This window comes from Musca vetustissima, unplaced genomic scaffold, assembly GCF_032173495.1.
Source record: "Musca vetustissima isolate MV318-11 ecotype Yass unplaced genomic scaffold, APGP_CSIRO_Mvet_v1 utg293, whole genome shotgun sequence".
Classification (NCBI taxonomy): Eukaryota; Metazoa; Arthropoda; class Insecta; order Diptera; family Muscidae; genus Musca; species Musca vetustissima.
The window spans coordinates 284,467-307,052 of NW_026881923.1; the positions used below are offsets into that span (position 1 = coordinate 284,467).

The 22,586-nt window shown below is 36.0% G+C and overlaps 1 protein-coding gene across 1 annotated transcript in view; it reads right to left on the reverse strand.

Annotated features, from left to right (window-relative positions):
- Positions 1 to 22,586, reverse strand: part of LOC133328020 (tripeptidyl-peptidase 2) — a 163,405-nt gene that overhangs the window by 127,396 nt on the left and 13,423 nt on the right. The window contains exons 10-12 of the mRNA XM_061536569.1: positions 19,152 to 19,308; positions 13,431 to 13,636; positions 12,236 to 12,399 (exon numbers count right to left, since the gene is read on the reverse strand). Coding sequence (XP_061392553.1) covers positions 12,236 to 12,399; positions 13,431 to 13,636; positions 19,152 to 19,308 — 527 coding nt within the window. The remainder of the gene's footprint in view (positions 1 to 12,235; positions 12,400 to 13,430; positions 13,637 to 19,151; positions 19,309 to 22,586) is intronic.

Here is a 22,586-nt window from a genome sequence, read left to right on the forward strand (position 1 = left end):
ACGAATAAAAAAGAAGGAAAACGAGTTAAAGAACAGTAAAAAAATATTTATATATATTAAATAAAATATACAGCAAAGGGGTATGGATAAGGATATCTCTCCAGAGTCAACTACATGATAGATGAGTATAATAGTACGAGTAGAAGAAAATGGAAGGATGCTGAATGAAAAAAAAAACAAACGACATTCAACTCTCAACTGCTGAACTTTGTACTTGAAGTTTATTTAAAGAACTATTATGTTTGCATTTGGACATTTCCTCATTTTTCTTGCAATTTCCACATTTCGTTTTTTTCTCTTTTTTGTCATTTGTTAAGGAGACAATGAAAATGACGATGGATAGTCACAATTGTTAGTTGAAGAGAGGAGGAATTGTAAGGATAATGGGGTGGATCGGAGGGGAAAATTTATATAAAAAAATTTAAATTTTATTTTTAAGTGTTAAAGTTTGAAAATAATATATTAGGAAAAAATGTAGTTATAAAATATAGGGCTCTGATAGGCCTCGAAAAAAAGTATTTATAAAATTCATAGGTATTGACAAACATATTTTTATGTAATTCAGGCCGATGACAGGCATTGACAAATTATTAATAAAACATAAGACCCTTATATAAAATATAAGACTCTGATAGATTACGAAAACAATTATAAAATATAGGGTTCTAAGAAGCCTTGAATAACGCTCTGATAGGACAGGAAAAATTATTTTTAAATAGTAGGGTTCAGATGGACATTGAAAAATATTAATTTTAGAATGTACTGCTCTGTAAGCCCGTAATATAATAATTTTAGAGAAAAAAAGAGTCTGATAGGCTTTGAAAAAATATTTGTAAAATATAGGACTCTGATAAGCTTTGAATAAAAATATTTGTAAAATGAGGGGTTATCAGCCTTGAGAAAAAATTTGTATAAAAAGTAGAGCTCTCATAGGACTAGGAAATTTATAATTTTAGAATGGGCCTTGAAACTTCTTTTTTTAAATGTAAGGCTCCCATAGGCCTGGGAAATGTTAATTTATTAAAAGTTGGGTTATGTTAAGCTTAAAAAAATTATTCACAAAATGAAACGCTTTGATAAGCTTTGGGCCTTTAAAAAAATCCACGCCTTTGTAGGGCCTTTAAAAAATCCACGCCTTTGTAGGGCCTTTAAAAAAATCCACGCCTTTGTAGGGCCTTTAAAAAAATCCACGCCTGTGTAAAAATCCACGCCTTTGTAGGGCCTTTAAAAAAATCCACGCCTGTGTAAAAATCCACGCCTTTGTAGGGCCTTTAAAAAAATCCACGCCTGTGTAAAAATCCACGCCTTTGTAGGGCCTTTAAAAAAATCCACGCCTTTGTAGGGCCTTTAAAAAAATCCACGCCTTTGTAGGGCCTTTAAAAAAATCCACGCCTTTGTAAAAATCCACGCCTTTCTAAAAATCCACGCCTTTGTAGGGCCTTTGTAAAAATCCACGCCTTTGTAGGGCCTTTAAAAAAACGAATCCTTTGTAAGGTTTTTAAAAATCCACGCCTTTGTAGGGCCTTTAAAAAAACGAATCCTTTGTAAGGTTTTTAAAAATCCACTCCTTTGTAGGGCTTTTAAAAAACGAAGCCTTTGTAGGGGTTTTAAAAATCCACGCCTTTGTATGGCCCTTAAAAAAGCGAAGCCTTTGCAGGGTTTTTAAAAATCCACACGTTTGTAGGGCCTTTAAAAAAACGAAGCCTTTGTAGGATTTTTAAAAATCCACGCCTTGGTAGGGCTTTTAAAAATCCTCGCCTTTGTAGGGCATTTAAAAAAATCCACGCCTTTGTAGGGCATTTAAAAAAATCCACGCCTTTGTAGGGCCTTTAAAAAAACGAAGCCTTTGTAAAAATCCACGCCTTTGTAGGGCCTTTAAAAAAACGAAGCCTTTATAGGGCCTTTAAAAAAACGAAGCCTTTGTAGGGTTTTAAAAAAACCACGCCTTAGTAGGGCCTTTAAAAAAACCACACCTTAGTAGGGCCTTTAAAAAAACCTACAAAGCGCTCTTAAAAATCTTCTTAAAAAATCCACGCCTTTTTGGGCCTTTAAAAAAAACACGCCTTTTTGGGACTTTGAAAAACCACGCCTTTGTAGGGTCTTTGAAAAACCACGCCTTTGTAGGGTCTTTGAAAAACCACGCCTTTCTAGGGCCTTTAAAAAAGGCAACGCCTTTTTGAGCTTTTAAAAAAACACGCCTTGGGTCTTTAAAAAAGGGTCTTTAAAAAGACCACGCCTCTTTGGGCCTTAAAAAAACACGCCTTTGTAGGGCCTTTAAAAACACGCCTTTGTAGGGCCCTTAAAAATATTTTTAAAAAATCCACGTTTTTGTAGGGTCTTAAGAAAACAAGCCATAAAAAACACGCCTTTGTAGGATCTCTAAAAAAATCCACCCCTTTGTAGGGCTCTTACAATTTTTCTTAAAAACCCTCGCCTTGGGAAAAATATTTAATAAAAAACACGCTTTGGATAGGCTTTTAAAAAATATTCCTTAAAAAAATCCACTCCTTTTATAGGCGTTGAAAAATATTCTTTAAAAATTCACGCCTATGTTAATGACTTCGAAACATATTTTAAAAAAATCCGCTCCATGCGAATATTTATCCCCTCCGATGTTAGTATATTTTTTTGTTTTATTGCTGCTTGCCCTGTGGGACATAATAATTTATACATGATCCATGTATATAAATATCCTCATACATATTATGTAGATGTGTGTGTTTGATGTAGGTGGTAGTAAACTGTATAACCTCTTGAGCTACTCACATCTACAGCTATTGTTGTTGTTTTTGAAATTGTTGTTGTCACATAATACATGTGCGGTCATTACAATTTAAAATAATAACAACCCCTACTCGAATCATATGAAAAATAGGAAAGTACTTTGTGTAAATAAAATTACACTAATGATAAATTAAATAGGTTAGGAGGGGATTGGAACCAAGGAAGGGCATTTTTTTCTAAGAAAAAAGTGTCGAAAATTTTATGCATCAAAAAAAAATCTTCATCTTCCTAACATTGAAGAGAAATTTCTCTGTTCTCGGCAGTATAAGTTCTTCGCAGATGTTCATACCCTTCAACTTCCCTGAATATGTACTTTTCTTCGGAATCACTTCTATCCATCCTTCCATCTTGATTTAATTTATTTATCTTTAATTTTTGACACTTTTCTTCTTTCTAATTGACTTTCGATACTTTTGATGTTGGACCCCCATAGACAATTGCATTGCGGTGTGTGTGTTTGGCAAGTCGAAAGAGTGGACAGAGGAAATGTTGATTTCTGGTTCTTGGTCGAGGGAGGTCAATACAATGGACTGTCCTTTACTTATCCTTAGCAGACAGACGACTTTTGCAATAAAATTCTCCTCCTTGGTTCCTCAATGTTGCAAAGTACTTAGTTTATGTCTTTCTTAGTGAGACATACAGACAGACAGAAGACGTGAGCTTCCACATATCCACAAGCAAGACCCCAATCCCTCAGCCACAACACAGCCAACACTACCGAAATGTCAAGCAACAGCAAAATTGCTGCAAGTATTAAAATAACAATAACAACAAACACAAGTAGCTGATGTCGAAGCAGAAGAAGAAGCAGCAGCATAAGCATAAGAAATTGCTTTAGAAATATAAATGTTTTTCTAGATAAATGTAAACATGGCAGCTTATAAAGGATAATGAAAAGGAAATAGAGGAGATCAACAAAATATCCTCTAAATGTGTGTACGTGTGTTTTGGTGAGTGTGTGTGTGTGCACTCAGAGAGAGATAAGTGGGTGTGTGTGTGTTTGGATTTTATACTTGAAAATCTTCATAACAAGTAGACAAGTGGCACAAACACACACATACACCCTTGTAATATAATCTTTGTTCGAAGAAACTGCAGTTGACATAAAAATGCACTACGAAGTGGTTTTCGAACGAATGATGAAAAAATATACATAATTTATTGGGGATGAGGTTCAATAGGTCGTTATAAATAAATATTTCTTTTCTTAAATCAAGTTCTATAAAAGATGTGGACCCAAGTTGAAGATTTTTTAAGATAACTGTTTTCTGGGTCTAATTAAGGCGTGGATTTTTTAAATGATTTTTTCAAGGCCTATTCAAGGCGTGGAGTCTCTGACAGGCGTGGATTTTTTAAATGATTTTTTCAAGGCCTATTCAAGCCGTGGAGTCTCTGACAGGAGTTGTTTTTTTTAAAGATTTTTTTTCAAGGCCTATTCAAGGCGTGAAGTCTCTGACAGGCGTGGATTTTTTAAATGATTTTTTCAAGGCCTATTCAAGGCGTGGAGTCTCTGACAGGCGTGGATTTTTTAAATGATTTTTTCAAGGCCTATTCAAGGCGTGGAGTCTCTGACAGGCGTGGATTTTTGAAATGATTTTTTCAAGGCCTATTCAAGGCGTGGAGTCTCTGAGAGGCGTGGATTTTTTAAATGATTTTTTTCAAGGCCTATTCAAGGCGTGAAGTCTCTGAGAGGCGTGGATTTTTTAAATGATTTTTTTTCAAGGCCTATTCAAGGCGTGGAGTCTCTGAGAGGCGTGGATTTTTTAAATGATTTTTTTTCAAGGCCTATTTAAGGCGTGGATTTTTTAAATGATTTTTTTCAAGGCCTATTCTGAGAGGCGTGGATATTTTAAATGATTTTTTTTTCAAGGCCTATTTAAGGCGTGGATTTTTTAAATGATTTTTTTCAAGGCCTATTCAAGGCGTGGATTTTTTAAATGATTTTTTCAAGGCCTATTCAAGGCGTGGATTTTTTAAATGATTTTTTCAAGGCCTATTCAAGGCGTGGATTTTTTAAATGATTTTTTCAAGACCTATTCAAGGCGTGGATTTTTTAAATGATTTTTTCAAGGCCTATTCAAGGCGTGGATTTTTTAAATGATTTTTTCAAGGCCTATTCAAGGCGTGGATTTTTTAAATGATTTTTTCAAGGCCTATTCAAGGCGTGGATTTTTTAAATGATTTTTTCAAGGCGTGGATTTTTTAAATGATTTTTTCAAGGCCTATTCAAGGCGTGGATTTTTTAAATGATTTTTTCAAGGCCTATTCAAGGCGTGGATTTTTTAAATGATTTTTTCAAGGCCTATTCAAGGCGTGGATTTTTTAAATGATTTTTTCAAGGCCTACTCAAGGCGTGGATTTTTTAAATGATTTTTTCAAGGCCTATTCAAGGCGTGGATTTTTTAAATGATTTTTTCAAGGCCTATTCAAGGCGTGGATTTTTTAAATGATTTTTTCAAGGCCTATTCAATGCGTGGAGTCTCTGACAGGCGTGGATTTTTTAAATGATTTTTTCAAGGCCTATTCAATGCGTGGAGTCTCTGACAGGCGTGGATTTTTTAAATGATTTTTTCAAGGCCTATTCAAGGCGTGGAGTCTCTGACAGGCGTGAATTTTTTAAAATATTTTTTCAAGGCCTATTCAAGGCGTGGAGTCTCTGACAGGCGTGGATTTTTTAAATGATTTTTTCAATGCCTATTTTTATAATCCCTAAAAATCATATTTTATCAGCTCACCCTTCCTCTAGTAACCTCTCTATCTCACTTGACAAAACTAATATGAAAAAATTTCCAAATATAAAACAATTCCAATATATGGTTTTAGTTTTTTTTTCTATTCCTGTTATCAAGGAGTTAGAGATACTTGACAACGAGGAGTAGACCCTCCAACACAACATGGAAGCCATCCAAATCCAAAGGACTTAAGTTGGATAATATATTATGTTATTGAACTGCAGATCAATGGTATAGTGATAGAAGGAAGAAGGGTAGAGTGCACAACACACCAAATCCCATCCTACTTAGTCGCATAGCTATGAGGGTTAAACGTTAAGAATATACGAATGCCAGAGCCATCCATGGCACATAGATGGTAAGAAGTGGCGGTGGAAAGAAGGGAACGGATCACAGTATATTACAATAAAATAAATCCTTAATCTGCAAATGGTTTTGTTTGAATTCTTGTTTTCGATTTTTTTCTGTTTCATTTTATTTTGATATTTTTATGTTGGCCACAGAAAAATTTCCAATATACTTGGATATTCATACGCTTATGTATTTTGTATGCTGTTTGTTCTTCTTCTTGCTACTTCTTGGTAATATAAAATTTTGATATGTAATTTGAAGTTGTTGTTGTTCTTGCTTTGATTTGTTTGTCTTGTTCTGGGAAAAAATCTTCAACAATGCTGTGCTAAGTTGAATATGTCAGATTTTTTTTTTTGATTTTTGCTGTTTCTACTTTATATTGAAATTGTATTGTTATTGTTGTTTGATCGGGATACCTAAACAATATAATACCCTACACCAAAATAAAGGTCTTGAAAACAATTATTTAAAAAAATGCATGCCTTAGATAGGCCTTGAAAAACAAAAACAAAAAAATCACGCCTTGTATAGGGCTTGAAAAAATATTTATTTATATTAAAAAATCCACGCCTTGTATAGGCATTGAAAAAAAAAATAATTAAAAAATCCAAGCCTTGTTTGTACAAGTATTGAAAAACATTATTTAAAAAATCCACGGACACACATGTCTAGATCGACTCAGCTAGTCGAGATATTACGATTGGTATATTTAAAGGTAGAACTAGGACAAATATTTCGCGGCGTTACAAACTTTTGGGGCTGCACAATGCTACAATACCCTAAAAACATAGCTGTGTAGGGTATAAAAATCAACCCACCTGTATAGACATTGAAAAAAATTCTTAAAAAAAATTCCCACCGATTATAGGGCAGCCCGAGTTCTATCATATCATATCCTTCTCATTGCTCTTGTTCTTTGATATTGTCGGTAATATCATTAGAAATTCATGATTGTGTATATAAAAATACGCATAAGGACAAATACACACACATGCATACATACTTACACATACATATACATATATATGAATATTGAAATTCTATATAACGATTATCACACTCAATTATTGAATTGTATGTAGTACGTACACGAGCATGCGGATGGATGGCTACATGTGTATATTGGGGATTTGTAAACATTTTTTTATTTGTTGTTGTATTTTTTGTTTTGTAATTGGCACAATTCATGCCAAGTGTTGTTGTTCGTATTCAGAGTAGATCTCTTGAGAAGACAGAGAAGCACAAGCAGGACGAAGGAGAAAAGAAGTTCGTCCATATGCAATTTGATTCTTAAAGGCATTCACCCTCCGCAGCCATTCATTTATTCATTCATATGCCTGACTGGGAATTCATTACGGGGTGTAATGTGGGTGAGTGAGTCTGCAAATGAGTGTGTGTGTGTGTGTATGTGAAGTGTTTGCGTAACAAATACACACAATGTTATTCATTTATATTTACTTAACAATTTTACATGTGTTTTTTGAGCTCGAAGAGCTTTAGAATATTGAATATTTGTATATTCATTTTTTTTATTGATGAAGAGCAACAACAAAAACAAAACGAAAGTTCAAAATTCATTCTAGAAAAAAAGAAACACTCACACACACAAATAGAGTCTAATAGAGGAGATAATTTGCAAACCAAACAGGTAATATTTTGCTGAGAAGAATTTTGAGATTTGTATTGAGAAGATAAATAAGAGAAGGTATTCGAAAGGTAAACCTAGGGAAATTGATATGGCAATTTGGGAGGAAATAAATATGGTACAATGATGGATAACATATGGGAGACCTTTAAAATAAATCCTTTAAAAATGTCGACCTCAGAAAAAATTACTTTAAAAATCCACGCCTAAGGTAGACTTCAGAAAAAAAATATTTTAAAAATCCACGCCTAAGGTAGACTTCAGAAAAAAAATATTTTAAAAATCCACGCCTAAGGTAGACTTCAGAAAAAAATATTTTAAAAATCCACGCCTTTGGGAGGACTCAGAAAAAAATATTTTAAAAATCCACGCCTTTGGGAGGACTCAGAAAAAAATATTTTAAAAATCCACGCCTAAGGTAGACTTCAGAAAAAAAATATTTTAAAAATCCACACCTAAGGTAGACTTCAGAAAAAATTTATTTTAAAAACTCACGCCTAATGTAGACCTCAAACCTATATACCGCCGATGAATACACCGCGTTACTTTCCGGATATCAGTCCGCTTTTAGAAGGTAATAATCGCCTGGTACTAGGGGATGCGAGCACAAAAGGAAAAAGTGGCAAGACCACCTGAAGCAATTCAGCATTGCCACCGGAACTAGTAAATTGTGGGCAACGGTTAAGTCACTTTCGAATCCTGGAAGGAAGGATGACAGGACGGCTGTTACATTTAACGACGTAACTGTGACAGACCCGAAGAGGTGCGCGAGTTATTTTAACCGGCAATTCATATAGCACCCCGAGAGTGACAGGTATGTGCTACGTCGCATAAGGGCACTCCGAGCTGAGGAGGAACCACCACAATTTACGAAGGAGGACACTGCAGATGTCATTAATAACGCTAAATCATCCAAAGCGTTGGGCCCAGACGGAATTTCCATGGTAATCCATAAGTAGCTGGATGAACCCGGAGTTGAGTACTCAACATCAGCCCTCAACTTGTCGTTAACCACCCACATAGTTCCTCGAGGCTGGAAAATAAGCTGGGTGGTCCAGCTACTGAAGCCTGGCAAGGATGCCAGCAGGGGTGAATAGTACAGGTCGATTTCACTCCGGTAGCCGCTACTCCTTCCCATTGTTGATAAGCAGTTTTCCAGTTGCCAAACACCAACATGGATTCCATAAGATGTACAGCACAACAACAGCATTACACGCATTTTCCACACATATTATCAGAGGACTCAACCAGAACAGGCCGTACAGCCGAACAGTTATGGTGGCACTTGACCTATCGAACCATGCCAAGTTGTTCGAAGATATAGAGAGGACAAATCTGCGACCGTGTGTACGCCAGTCGTATGTGGAATTCAGAAAAAGGAAGTCTAAACAGGGAGTTCCCCAAGGAGGGGTGATATCTCCGGAACTATTCAACCTCTAACTTTCTGATATTCCACAACCACCGGACGGCATAGAGATCGTAATGTATGCGGATGATTGTAGATCATGGCGTCATGTCCTATTATTGATGATATATGTGAGAGGCTAAACGTCTACATTGCCGATCTTGAGAATCTGATCTTCCTGCCGATCTTCCATATGAGAAATATGAAAATATCCGCCACCAAATAAACAGCCACACTGTTCACCACATGGACGGCTGAAATGAAACTTCCACTGAACGTAATGGTTGATGGAGAATTGATTCCGACCACCAACTGCCTCAAGATACTGGGAGTAACGTTCGACAGCCTTTTCATGCGTCTGTGCAAGCCACTGCTTTATGCCATAAGCTGAGAAGTAGGAACCAGGTCCTCAAGTCGCTAGTTGTCAGCACTTGGGGCGCTGACAAAGGAACCTTGTTGACCTCTTATAAAGCAATATGACGGTCAGTGGTAAGCTATGCGAAGCCAGTGTGGTTCGCGAATGTTAGTAATAAGCAGTGGAAGAATATCCAGACCTGCCAGAATGCTGCCCTGAGAACTGCAACAGGGTGTCTCCTCATGACCCCTGTGGACCATCTGGAGACGTCACAATTATATGTTGTCGATGCAGTACATGCTTGAGTGCTATCTTCGGGAACATCCCTGCCATAGTCTTATGGACAAGACTTTTGAACTTTTTCCTATGTTGTTGTTGTTGTCTTTCACTCTTTGCTCGAGTATTACAATTTGACTCTTCAATAGAAATCTCCTCCCAAACGCGTTGGTGGACCAGCACTGATTTCCTTCGCAGATTTGACCAGCCGTAATTGCCCTCTGACAATTCAAATGCAGTTCCGTATGTTGTCGACACACGATAAACAAACCGGACACTCGGTTATACAAGCTGGAATGACTCTCAATTCTCTTTTTCTTTTGAGCACTCTTCACTCACACAGATCAGACACTTCCCACTGTCTTCCTTTCTATCCTTGTGTAGTCCAAGCTCCATCGTTACTAACACACTGTATCGAGCCTTTGGTTCCTGGCACACATCCAACCATTGGACTCACACAATCCACCAGTCTTACTGGATGCACTCTTTTTCCGGGGCCGTGTGTTACTGACACACGGGTACTGACACACTGTCGTTGGTTTTCGACACACGAACAACCATGATCTGCTGGAGAGACACACTTCTCCAGAGGCTGCTCAAAAACATATTTTTTCAAACAAAATCCCTTAAAAAAATATGTTTCCGAACTTTTTGCTCATATCGAACAATAGCAGAGCTGAAGGAAGCCAAGATATTATTGGGAATTACTTCTTCTTTTCGAAGTCATTAAAAAAGTTTCTGGTTCCGACAAAAACTTCTTTTGGTCATAAAACTCCATACCTTCTGTTATCCGACTTTCCTTTAAATTGCATTTCAAGGAAACTTTCTTTACATTGAATACTTAGAAGACTTAAAAAAAGTCACGTAACATTTAACATTTCAATGGATATTTCGATAATTTCGAAAAATAGATGTGATTCTTTACGCTTCACATAACCTCAAAAAAATACTACTACTACCCTCCCACCACAAATATCTGTCTGGCCTCTAAGCATGCAATTTTCAATTCATCGTTTATCGTCAACCGTCCAATAATGAAGTTTTCCAACAAACTTTTCTGAGGGGAGAGACTTGCTATTTTTTTGTAAATGTTAATGTTCACTTAGCAGAATATTACATTATGCGGAAGCGGGGCAGGGCGGGACAGATTATCCAAAATTTTCTTGAATGACTTCTCCGTTTTTTTAAAGCTTTTAGCAGCAGCTATTATCGTATTAAGTGTTCGTCAAATGCATTTCTCAATAAAATGTAATAATATCTCTCCTCATCCTGACGAGAACGACGATGATGATGACGATGAGAATGTTATTTTACCTAATGTTGTTGTTGCTTCTGGTCGGGGTGTTGTTGTTGTCACTTTTAAGCCAAATAAATGGTTTAGCACTAATTTAAAACAAATGGAGCAACTTAACTTAAATTCTGTTGCTGTTTATGTTGTTGGGGAAAATTTTGAAAATGAAGTTTCCCAGAGCAAAGGGATTTTTTATGAGAGCACACCCAAACACACACATACTGGCACACACACAGATGACACACCTTCATGTTTTTTGGCTAAGGCATTCAGTTCATTAGTGTAGAGAATGTGAACTTTTTGATATGTAAGCATGTGTGTCTGTGTGTTTGTGCGTATGTGTTCGTGGTAATGGTAACCAAATGCATCTTCTCTAAGTGCTACACCGAGGCAAATGGAGTCCTAGGTGAAACGAACGAGCACACACATGTAGATTATATATTTTTTACACAACACCAGACCTACACTGAGGAGAAAAATTGAAACTCGAGGGGTTCGCTATAAACCAAGGAACGGGAAAGTGAAGTAGATGAAAATGTTCTCAGTGTATTTGATGTTATAGATGTGCTACTTTTCTTACATGTGTTACTAAGTATATAGAGGTTTATGGCAGTTTTGAATGGATATTAAGAAGAATGGATTAAGTCGAAAAAAAAAACAAATAAAAAATTGAGTTTCCAAAGGAAAGAATATTTTTGGAGAGGTCGTCTATAGAAGGCGTGGATTTTTTAAAGAATATTTTTTTGAGAGGTCGTCTATAGAAGGCGTGGATTTTTTAAAGAATATTTTTTGAGAGGTCGTCTATAGAAGGCGAGGATTTTTTAAAAAATATTTTTTGAGAGGTCGTCTATAGAAGGCGTGGATTTTTTAAAAAATATTTTTGAGAGGTCGTCAATAGAAGGCGTGGATTTTTTAAAGAATATTTGTTGAGAGGTCTAAAAAAATGTCGATTTTTTAAAGAATATTTTTTTGAGGGGTCTAAAAAAACGTGGATTTTTTAAAGAATATTTTTTTTTGAGGGGTCTATAAAAATATTTAAAAAATCCACGCCTCCTTTAGCTCTCAGAAAAAAGTATTTAAAAAATTCACGCCTCTTATAGACCTCAGTCCCATCTAACTGGATTAAAAATTTTTTTTAAATTTATTTGCATAAAATAAATTCGAACTTAATCCAAAATGCATAAATATAATAGTACTTATACCATTTTTCACAAATACAGGTATGTCCAACGTCATGCACATCATCATCAACGTCAGAGACATCGTCGTTGACGACAACATACATGAGTAAAACTATGAGTACATCGTACTCCAATTCCAAATTCTGTTCTGAGGAGGTGAAGAATGGATGGAGCAAGAAAAAGTAGCAGCGATGGCACAGAGCATACACACTTACCTGACACTTGAATGCCAATGTGGTTTCATTTTCGGAATTGACAGACAAAATCTTCATAGTTTCCAAAACACGACATGATAACTTGGGTAGCAATTGTACGGTATGTACGAAAAATTTGCCAACATCCTTGTCACGATTTTTATCGGTTGAGCGCATCCGTAAGACTTGAAGATTGAAGTGGTGGTAGTGGGGCCAAAAAAATGGGAGCAGTATGAGCACAGCAATGAACAGTGATCCGCCAGATGTGATGTGATAGTGACGAGGTAAAATTGTAACAGCAATGGCAACAATGTTGGGAACAACATTCCGAGAAGAAAAAAATAGGGGTTTGGGAAAAAAATTGGAGTTAGATTTTTAGCAAAACAACTTGAAAATAGAAAAGACAACACCAGCAAACAAACACATGTGGACACACAATTTGAAGAGCCAGCACACACAACAAAGTAACGAATTTGAAGTTTTTGAGCGGAACAAAAAAATGATGATAGCATCTTCCAGCAACAGCATTCAATAGCTGTGGTTTTTTCATCTTTCAAACCAGGATGCAGCATTGTCATCCTCAGCTGTGAATTGAGAATGCACTCTAAATCGTTTCCAGAGTTCATCTGTTCATTCATTTGTCCTCCCATGATAAATTGACTTCAGTTCGGCACCATAATAACCCTCATTTCATGGCATAAAGCCCCAACTACTAAGTAACGAAGGTTGTGGTGCGGTGCGATACAAGTCAACTTAGAAACGGCTACAAAAGAATGTGGTATTTGTACAACAAGAACAACACCAACAACAACAAATAATAGTGCAACAAATTGCATTGAAATTGGTAGAGAACATATTTGCCATAGCTATTAGCACCTTGACAAGGTAGCGGGGTTTGTGTGCGTGTGTGCACTGAATCGGTTATGCGGGTGTCATTTATTCGTTGTTGTTGTTGTTCTTGTTCAAACGGCAAATTGTCAATTTGTCATCAACAAACGCTTTTTGAGCATTGATTTCTCATCGATTGCTGGCTGGTTGTGTTCGCTGCGGTACGAGCTTTGTGCATCCTCAGTGTCTCTGGGTTGCGTTGTTTGTTTGTCTTTCTGGTCGGATTGGCTGGCATGACAACTAGCAGCAGCAGTCGTTGTACAATCGCCAACGTTTGTTTATTGATTGTGTGTGTGCACCATTAAAAACCAAAAGAAGATCCACTTACCTGCCCATGTTGCCCTCGGTGGCACCAGGATGAAGTCTCTTTGAATGGTATTCGGTTGGAATTCAATGCTGCCATCACCGCTCTGTGTGGCTGGGGGCTGATACAAACGGGTCTCTTGACAGTCGATGGTGTGGGGCTGAACCACGGTTATGGGTATTTCGAATAATGAGCCCTTTTGTACGCAGGATGTGTCAAATGCTCGAATTCTAAAGGAGACGAAGAAGAAGAAGAGAAAAAAGAAACGCAAACAATGAAAACATTTCAGTGAAAGTTGTAGTTGGAGAAGAAAGCAATTATATAAGAAAAATCATACAAAGCAATATAGTGCACATATACATATGTATGTAAAGTTCAACACACACACACACATACAGACATACCCTCTTACATGTCAACAGAATTCTTCAGAATTTTATAAATTCAAAGCCATACTCAACAACGATTCTCATAATACAAAAGTTAACGTGTAAATCACTTTCAAATACGTATGTACATATGCATGTGAGTATGTGAGAGTGTGTGTGTGTGTGCGTGCATCACATTGCCGCTAGTGAGGTTAGAAATGGTAACTTGACTGCACAGTAACCTTAAAGGAAATTAACACCAACAATGCGAACGTAATTTCCTTTAAGAGACGTTGTGGAATAAAATAAGGGGTAGGGGAGGTGGGTGATACAGTGGGGAGGATACAGAAGACCTTCGACAAGACTTCAGTATAAACAAGACGATTTTTTAAAAATATTTTTCAGGACCTATCAAAGCCGTAGATTTAAAAAAAAATTTTTTCGAGGCCTATCCTGTTTTTAAAGAATATTTTTTCAAGGTCTTCACAGTCGTGGATTTTTAAAAAAATATTTTTGCAAGGTCTGTTCAAGGCGTGGATTTTTTAAAGAGTATTTATTCAAGGTCTATTCAAGGCGTGGATACCCCAGAACCAATAATAGATGACGGTATAAAGTGTATACCACCTAGCCCAGATGAAGTCAGAATAGCAATTAATCGGCTAAAGAATAATAAAGCAGCAGGTGCCGATGGGTTACAAGCCGAACTATTCAAGACTGGTGGTCAGATGCTGGTAAGGAGCATGCACCACCTGATTAGTACAATTTGGCTAGAAGAATGCATGCCCAATGATTGGAACCTCAGCATCCTGTGTCCCGTGCACAAAAAAGACGATATGTGCCAACTATAGAGGAATAAGTCTCCTTTCCATCGCATATAAAGTGATATCCAGTGTGCTGTATGAACGATTGAAGCCAACGGTCAATGACATTATTGGACCATACCAATGCGGCTTCAGGCCAGGCCACCATTGACCAGATTTTCACTCTGCACAAATCCTGGAAAAGACCCACGAAAAACACATCGACACATACCACCTATTCGTCGACTATAAAGCCGCATTTGACAGCCCTATCCGTTCAGAGGTGTTTAAAGCCTTGCCTACGTTCGCCATTTCGGCAAAATTATACGGCTATGTGCCACTAAAAGGATAACTTTTAGTGGCACAAGGTCAGCATTTAAAGTCGGAAAGGACCTATCGGAGCCCTTCAATACCGAACAGTTTGTCGTGTGATATTTTTAACATCCTGCTGGAAAAGGTCATACGAGACGCAAAGGTGAACAGAAATTACAATCTGTACACCAAACATCACATGTTACTCGCCCACCCCGATGACATCCATATAATGTGTCGAACATTGCGTGCGGTAACAACCACCTTTGAACCAATTGAGAGGGAGTCTGCCAAAGTAGGTCTGGCAGTAAACGGCGAGAAGACCAAGCTGATGGTATCAACGCGCAAGACGCCCAGTAGACTCGGACCAACTGTGGAACTTGAGAACTTCGAGGTACCGTGCTGTTATATGGATCTGAAGCATGGGTAATTACGCAAGCAGATGAGGCAGCTCTTGGAGTGTTTGAGAGAAAAATTCTCCGAAAGATCTATGGGCCGATTTGCGATGACGGTAAATATCGCCGTCGAATGAACCATGAGTTGTACCAGCTATTCTCGGACATCGACATTGTTAGACGTATTGAGCTGCAGCGACTACGTTGGCTAGGTCATGTTGTGAGAATGGATGAAGATGCCCCAACCCAGAAGGCATATAAAAGTGAACCAGCTGATGGTTCACACAGAAGGGGAAGATCACAAATAAGTTGGAAAGATCAAGTGGAAGATAACATTGCCGAATATGGCCTTTGAAATTGGAAAAACTGCGCAAAAGACCGACGCGCCTGGAAACCTTTTTTAAGCTTTTAAAGAATATTTTTTCAAGGTCTATCCAAGGCGTGGATTTTTTAAAGAATATTTTTTTCAAGGTCTATCCAAGGCGTGGATTTTTTAAAGAATATTTTTTCAAGGTCTATCCAAGGCGTGCATTTTTTAAAGAATATTTTTTCAAGGTCTATCCAAGGCGTGCATTTTTTAAAGAATATTTTTTCAAGGTCTATCCAAGGCGTGGATTTTTTAAAGATTATTTTTTCAAGGTCTATCCAAGGCGTGGATTTTTTAAAGAATATTTTTTCAAGGTCTATCCAAGGCGTGGATTTTTTAAAGAATATTTTTTCAAGGTCTATCCAAGGCGTGGATTTTTTAAAGAATATTTTTTCAAGGTCTATCCAAGGCGTGGATTTTTTAAAGAATATTTTTTCAAGGTCTATCCAAGGCGCGGATTTTTTAAAGAATATTTTTTCAAGGTCTATCCAAGGCGTGGATTTTTTTAAGAATATTTTTTCAAGGTCTATACAAGGCGTGGATTTTTTAAAGAATATTTTTTCAAGGTCTATCCAAGGCGTGGATTTTTTAGAGAATATTTTTTCAAGGTCTATCCGATTTTAAAGAATATTTTTTCAAAACCTATTATGGACGTTGACGACCTATCAGAGGCGAGGATTTGTTAACAAATATGAAAAATCCACGTCTATAATAGTTCTTAAAAACATTTTTTTTAAATGCACACCTATGAAGCTTGAAAAAAAGTATTTTTTTTTTAAGTCAAACTTTTGGTATAAACATTTTTTAGAATTTTTTTATAAACAAATGTTTGGTTTTTTTCATCACACTGTGTGACACAATTTCAATAGATGACATTCACACCATTATATATAGAATAGGCCGTTAACACTCCTCACACACAACTATAATATTCATTTATTTGATTGTGTGTGTATGTGTGTTTGTATATGCATTAAGGAAGCTTTCATCTCCTTTTTCCCTTGCGGCAGATTCTACGACTACTTCACTTTCTCTCCGTCTCGGCCTCCCTCCTCGTCTCCTCTCTGCATGCATTGAAAGAAAACTTGACTTGAGTGTGAATTATATTTTATGAATATATATTTCAATTAAAAGTTGTTATACAAAATGTACATACATACTCGTATGTATGTGTGTGTGTGTGTAGACACACATCTATGCAATTTTGCATAATAATAATAATCATACGAACACAAATAATAATGGCATACACATACACCATCACACACACATAATATTCTATGTCGCCTATGGAAGAGAAACGCTTAATTCAGAGCACAAACGAAGAATTTCACTTTTAGATGACGTCGATTTTAAGTTCATTATTAAGTGTGTTTGTGAGTGTGTGTGTATGTGTGTTAGTTGTTCTAGGCCATATGTTGTCTGTGTGTATATGTTATATAAATTTATATAAATATTATTTAAATAACGAGAAGACATTTTCAATGGGATTGTTAACACTGAACTTTTTAATTAATTAAGTGGCATTCTTCTTCTTCTTCGTCTCTTCAAGCATCGCATAATTGTCATTAAACAGTATTCTTAAGTGATATTCAGTCATTGACTGATGGCGATGACATACAGACACACATGTACACATGTATATACAAAAACGTCACTTGAAACACTCACATATCCTTGCCACAAAAATCGTGTGTTTGTGTGAATGTGTGCATTCATCAATATATTCATTTACTATTTGAATTTCAGGAAATATAAATTGAAATAATCTGCAGAAATTAAATTTGTCATGGTTGAATTGAAGCCAGATTCGTACAGTAGTGTATGGATATAACAGACATTTTTAACAAATCCACGCAATGTGGGTGGCTTGAAAAAATATTGTTTTTTTAAAAAATCCACGCCAATGTTGGTGGCTTGAAAAAATATTTTCTTAAAAAACTCACTCCTATGTTGGTGGCTTAAAAAAATATTTTGACAAAAATCCACGCATTGAAGAACATTTTTATACCCTTCACCAGACTGTGGTACAGGGTATTATGTCTTGGTGCCTATGTTTGTAACAGGCAAAAGGAAGCCAGATAGACACATGGCTCCTTTCTAAGACGATTTATGCATGTTCGTCCGTCCGTCTGTCTGTTTCGATGTTAAATTGTAAACAAATTACAGTTCGCATTTATGATCTGAATTGGATGAAATTTGGCATATGTCACTTATTTGGCCCAAGAACGAACTGTATTGAAATTGGGAAAAATCGGTTCAGATTTAGATATAGCTCCCATATATATTTTCGTCCGATTTAATGTAAATGGTGTACCAAAAGCCCTTAATATCATTCGATTTGCACGAAATTTGACACAGCGTAATGAATTAGGTCTAGAATGATAAGTGTTAAGTTTCCTGAAAATTGGATCAGATTTACATATAGCTCCCATATATTTAAGGTAAATGATGCACCAAAAGCCCTTAATATCTTTGCATTTGCACGAAATTTGGCATGGCGTAATGAATTAGGTCTAGAATGATGTGTGTTAAGTTTCCTGAAAATCGGTTCAGATTTAGATATAGCTCCCACATATATTTTCGTCCGATTTAAGGTAAATGGTGTACCAATAGCCCTTAATATCTTTCGGTTTGCACGAAATTTGGCATGGCGTAATTAATTAGGTCCACAATGATGTGTTTTAAGTTTCCTGAAAATCGGTTCAGATTTAGATATAGCTCCCATATATATTTTCGTCCGATTTAATGAAAATGGTGCACCAAAGTCCCTATATATCCTTCGATTTGCACGAAGTTTAGCATGGCGTAATGAATTAAGTCCAGAATGATGAGTGTTAAGTTTCCTGAAAATCGGAACAGATTTAGATATAGCTCCCACATATATTTTCGTCCGATTTAAGGTAAATGGTGTACCAAAGTCTCTTAATATCATTTGGTTTGCACGAAATTTGGCACAGCGTAATGAATTAGGTCTAGAATGACGTGTGTTAAGTTTCCTGAAAATCGGTTCAGATTTAGATATAGCTCCCATATATATTTTCGTCCGATTTAAGGTAAATGGTGTACCAAAAGCTCTTAATATCTTTCGATTTTCACGAAATTTGGCACAGCGAATTAGGTCTAGAATGATGTGATTTAAGTTTTCTGAAAATCGGTTCAGATTTAGACATTAGACAAAAATTTAGTATAGGTTGCAGAATGACATGTTTATGGATCCAATTTCATTTTACTGGTCCTTTAAATATGCGACGTCTGTTAGGATTCATCTGTTGAATATACCCAAAGTGATGAAGGGTATCATATGATTGTTCCCGAAAAATAAATTTTAAAAAATCCACGCCTTGATAGGGTTTAAAAATATTTTTAAAAAAAATCCACTCCTATAAACAATTTTCATCCGGCCTTTGTTCCCCTTTAAAGATCACATTTTGCTTATATGTAAAGACTCCCCATATGCATGGATGTAATCAATATTCATTTTAAATTTATTTTATACTTACACAGCTGTGTGTACACCTGGTGGTAGACCCGATGGATCCACTTTAACAGCTAATGAACGTGTCGAATAGCAGAGATCCAAGAATTGGCCGCATTGTACAAACGGCTGAGAGGAAATCAAATTTAAACGGACATTGAAATTGAATTTATCCTTGGGCGCTGAAATGAAAAGAGAGAAGAAAGAAAGGATGAAATAAATGGAAATGAAAAATCGAAATAAAGTCAATGAATTGGTGGGTTAATGAATTGTGCCAAAAACAACAAGAGAAGTGACACAAATAAGGTAGAGGACAGTCAATGGCCTGTAAAATGATGGTGCGTTTGGGATGAATAAAGGGTTTCATAGTATTCGTATGTTTAAGTCAAATAGTAAAGCCTAGTTTTAGGAGGCAAATTTGAGAAATATTTCAAAAAGTATATTACATCAATTTCTAAGACGAATAATGAAGCATAGTTTTAGGAGTCAATTTCAAAATTTTGTTTTAATATTTCTAAAATATATCTCCACTCATAGCCAAAATCATATGGCTAGGCCATATAACATAAGACATATAATCTGATGGCCTTAGACTATTGTAGTGGCGATAATTTTCAAGCCAATTAGTGAAGCATAGTTTCAGGAGGTAATTTAACAAATATCAAAAAAAAATGTTTGACAAATGGGATATATTTAATGCGAATGATGATGCCTACTTTTAGACGGTAATTTGAAAAATATTTCAGATGCGAATTTTTGTGGTTGAAATATTTCAAAATATTCCTCTATCCATTGCCAAAACCATACGGCTAATAAATGTCTCTGTCATTTGTGGTCAACTGGAAATAAAATCTCGTTCATTCTTCCGTTATTGAGGTTATGAATTATCGTTTTCTTTTTTTGTTCGCAAAACTGCTGACATTGAAACCATTCTGTTCGTAACGAAATTTTTCGTTTCATTATCACAGATTTTCAATGTCATTCGATGCTAGCACAGAGTCAGAGTCATTCATTAAAAGTAACAAACCATTTGAAATAGACAAAAGAAAAGGTCGGTCAAATAGCTTCAATGGTTGACTGGTTGTTCGGTCGATTGGTTGGTTGGTTGGATGTTATCTATGAATCGTCATAATGCGGGAAAATGAGGCAAATCATTTAACAATTGATTAATGGAACAAGGTCACAACACACGCACACAGAGATAAAAGAAAGGATTTATGGATGGTTATCAATTCAATTGTGTGTGAGCCACCACAGATACAACCACAGATATATAGCTGTCATAAAAAATCGAAAACACACACACAAGGCCACAAAGGCAGAATACAATTGCGGAAAGCCATATTTAACAATCGGCATGATTGGCATAATTCATTTATGTCATTAAACAATTTTTGTTAACAAATTAATGAAATGGAAATGAAAATATTAAAAATGTTATCAAATTTAAAAAGAGATTTCCTGGCGTTGTTTTTTTTTCTGCTTCGCATTTTTATTTTGTGTTACATGCAAAAAACATTGTCCTGAGATAACATTTTAATTAAATAATTAACACAATTGTTATTTTAAAATTATAAAGCCCAACAATGACGGCGTGGCCCAACAAGTGTTTGTGTGCGAATATAGGCAGTGAGGCATTCAGTCAGTCCATCGTATGCCCGTCACTCAACCACTCATTTTGGCCATTTAAATTCTGAAAATGTTGTGGCCAGATCCTACCTTAGGTCCTACATTCCTTTCAGCTCACCTCACACACAGCTGTCAAAGAGTTGTCATCACGCAGTGAACGAACAATCGAACACACATAACTATTGTCACTTTGGTGTAACGCGACAAGGCTGGGTAATTTTAATGATAATGTTAATTAATTTAAAATATTAATTAAATGTGGCATAAAGTGGCTTTTTACAAAAAAAAAAACTGCACTCTCCCCTCCACCCCTTTTTCTCATTGGCTAGCAAAATATTTTCTGGGGAGGAAACCATCTCGCTTCACATCCCATTAAAATGCATAATGCTTGTTCAGATAAATGTAAAATTTAACACGATTTCAGATTTCCGCGCAACGCACACAAAAAAACGGTATTAAAATGTAATTAACTGTAATAAATGATTGAATTTTTAATGATGCACGAAACGCATGTTCGGCTTCTCTCTCGCACGCATGCATGCATGAATGCGTGTAATTCGCCGCTTCCAACGTATACATTACGGATTCATATACAGAAATAATTATTATTATTTCTATACATTTTGGCTTAAATGGTTTTGCAGGATTGTAGAATGAAAACATAGGGTGAGTCGCAGGACAAAAAACAAAAATTTACTATAAAAATAGAATGAAGACAAATGTCGAACTTTGACAAATTTGAATTTAATTCGCATATGCAAGTTTCGCATCAGGGCAGAATAAATACATGTTTTCAACATACGAACTTTGTAAAGCCACATAGCCCAATATGCCTGATGAGCCTCTTAACCAACGGCGAAACGCGTCGCATAATGGTGGGTACATAGGTTATTCTCCTGGCTTTCCTTTTCATTGCAAAACTTAGATCATTATGCTCGACTAGAAAGTGTATAAATAACCACATAAAAATCCACACCTAAAAAAATACTTCAAAAAATGAAAGCCTATAAATACACTTTACAAACTTGAAAAATCCACGCCCCAAAATATACTTTAACCAGTAAGGAAAGCAGTAAAGTCGGACGGGCCGACTATATGATACCCTTCACCACTCTGGGTATATTCAACAGATGAATCCTAACAGACGTCGCTTTTTTAAAGGACCAGTAAAATGAAATTGGATCCATATACATGTCATTCTGCAACCGATACTAAATTTTTCATTTGGTCAGATATAGAAGCTATATCGAAATCTGAAGCGAAACTTAACACACATCATTTTAGACCTAATTCATTACGCTGTGACAAATTTCGTGCAAATCGAAAGATATTAAGGGACTTTGGTACAACATTTACCTTAAATCGAACGAAAATATATATGGGAGCTACATCTAAATATGAACCGATTTCATTCTAGACCTAATTCATTACGCTGTTCCAAATTTCGTGCAAATCGAAATATATATAGGGACCGTTTACATTAAATCGGACGAAAATATATATGGGAGCTATATCTAAAACTGAACTGATTTTTCCCAATTTCAATGGGGTTCGTTCTTGGGCCAATATGTGATCTATGCCAAATTTCATTCAATTCGGAATGGTGAAGGGTATAAAAATCTAGGCCTAAAAATATACTTTAAAATTTCAGGCCTAAAAATATACTTTAAAAATCCACGCCTAAAATATATTTTAAAAGTCCAATCCTAAAAATGTCCATTAATAATCGACGCATAAAAATATACTTTAAAAAATCCACCCCTAAAATATACTTTAAAAATCCAGGTCCACGTCTTAGATAGGTCTTCAAAAATAATTTTTAAAAAATGCA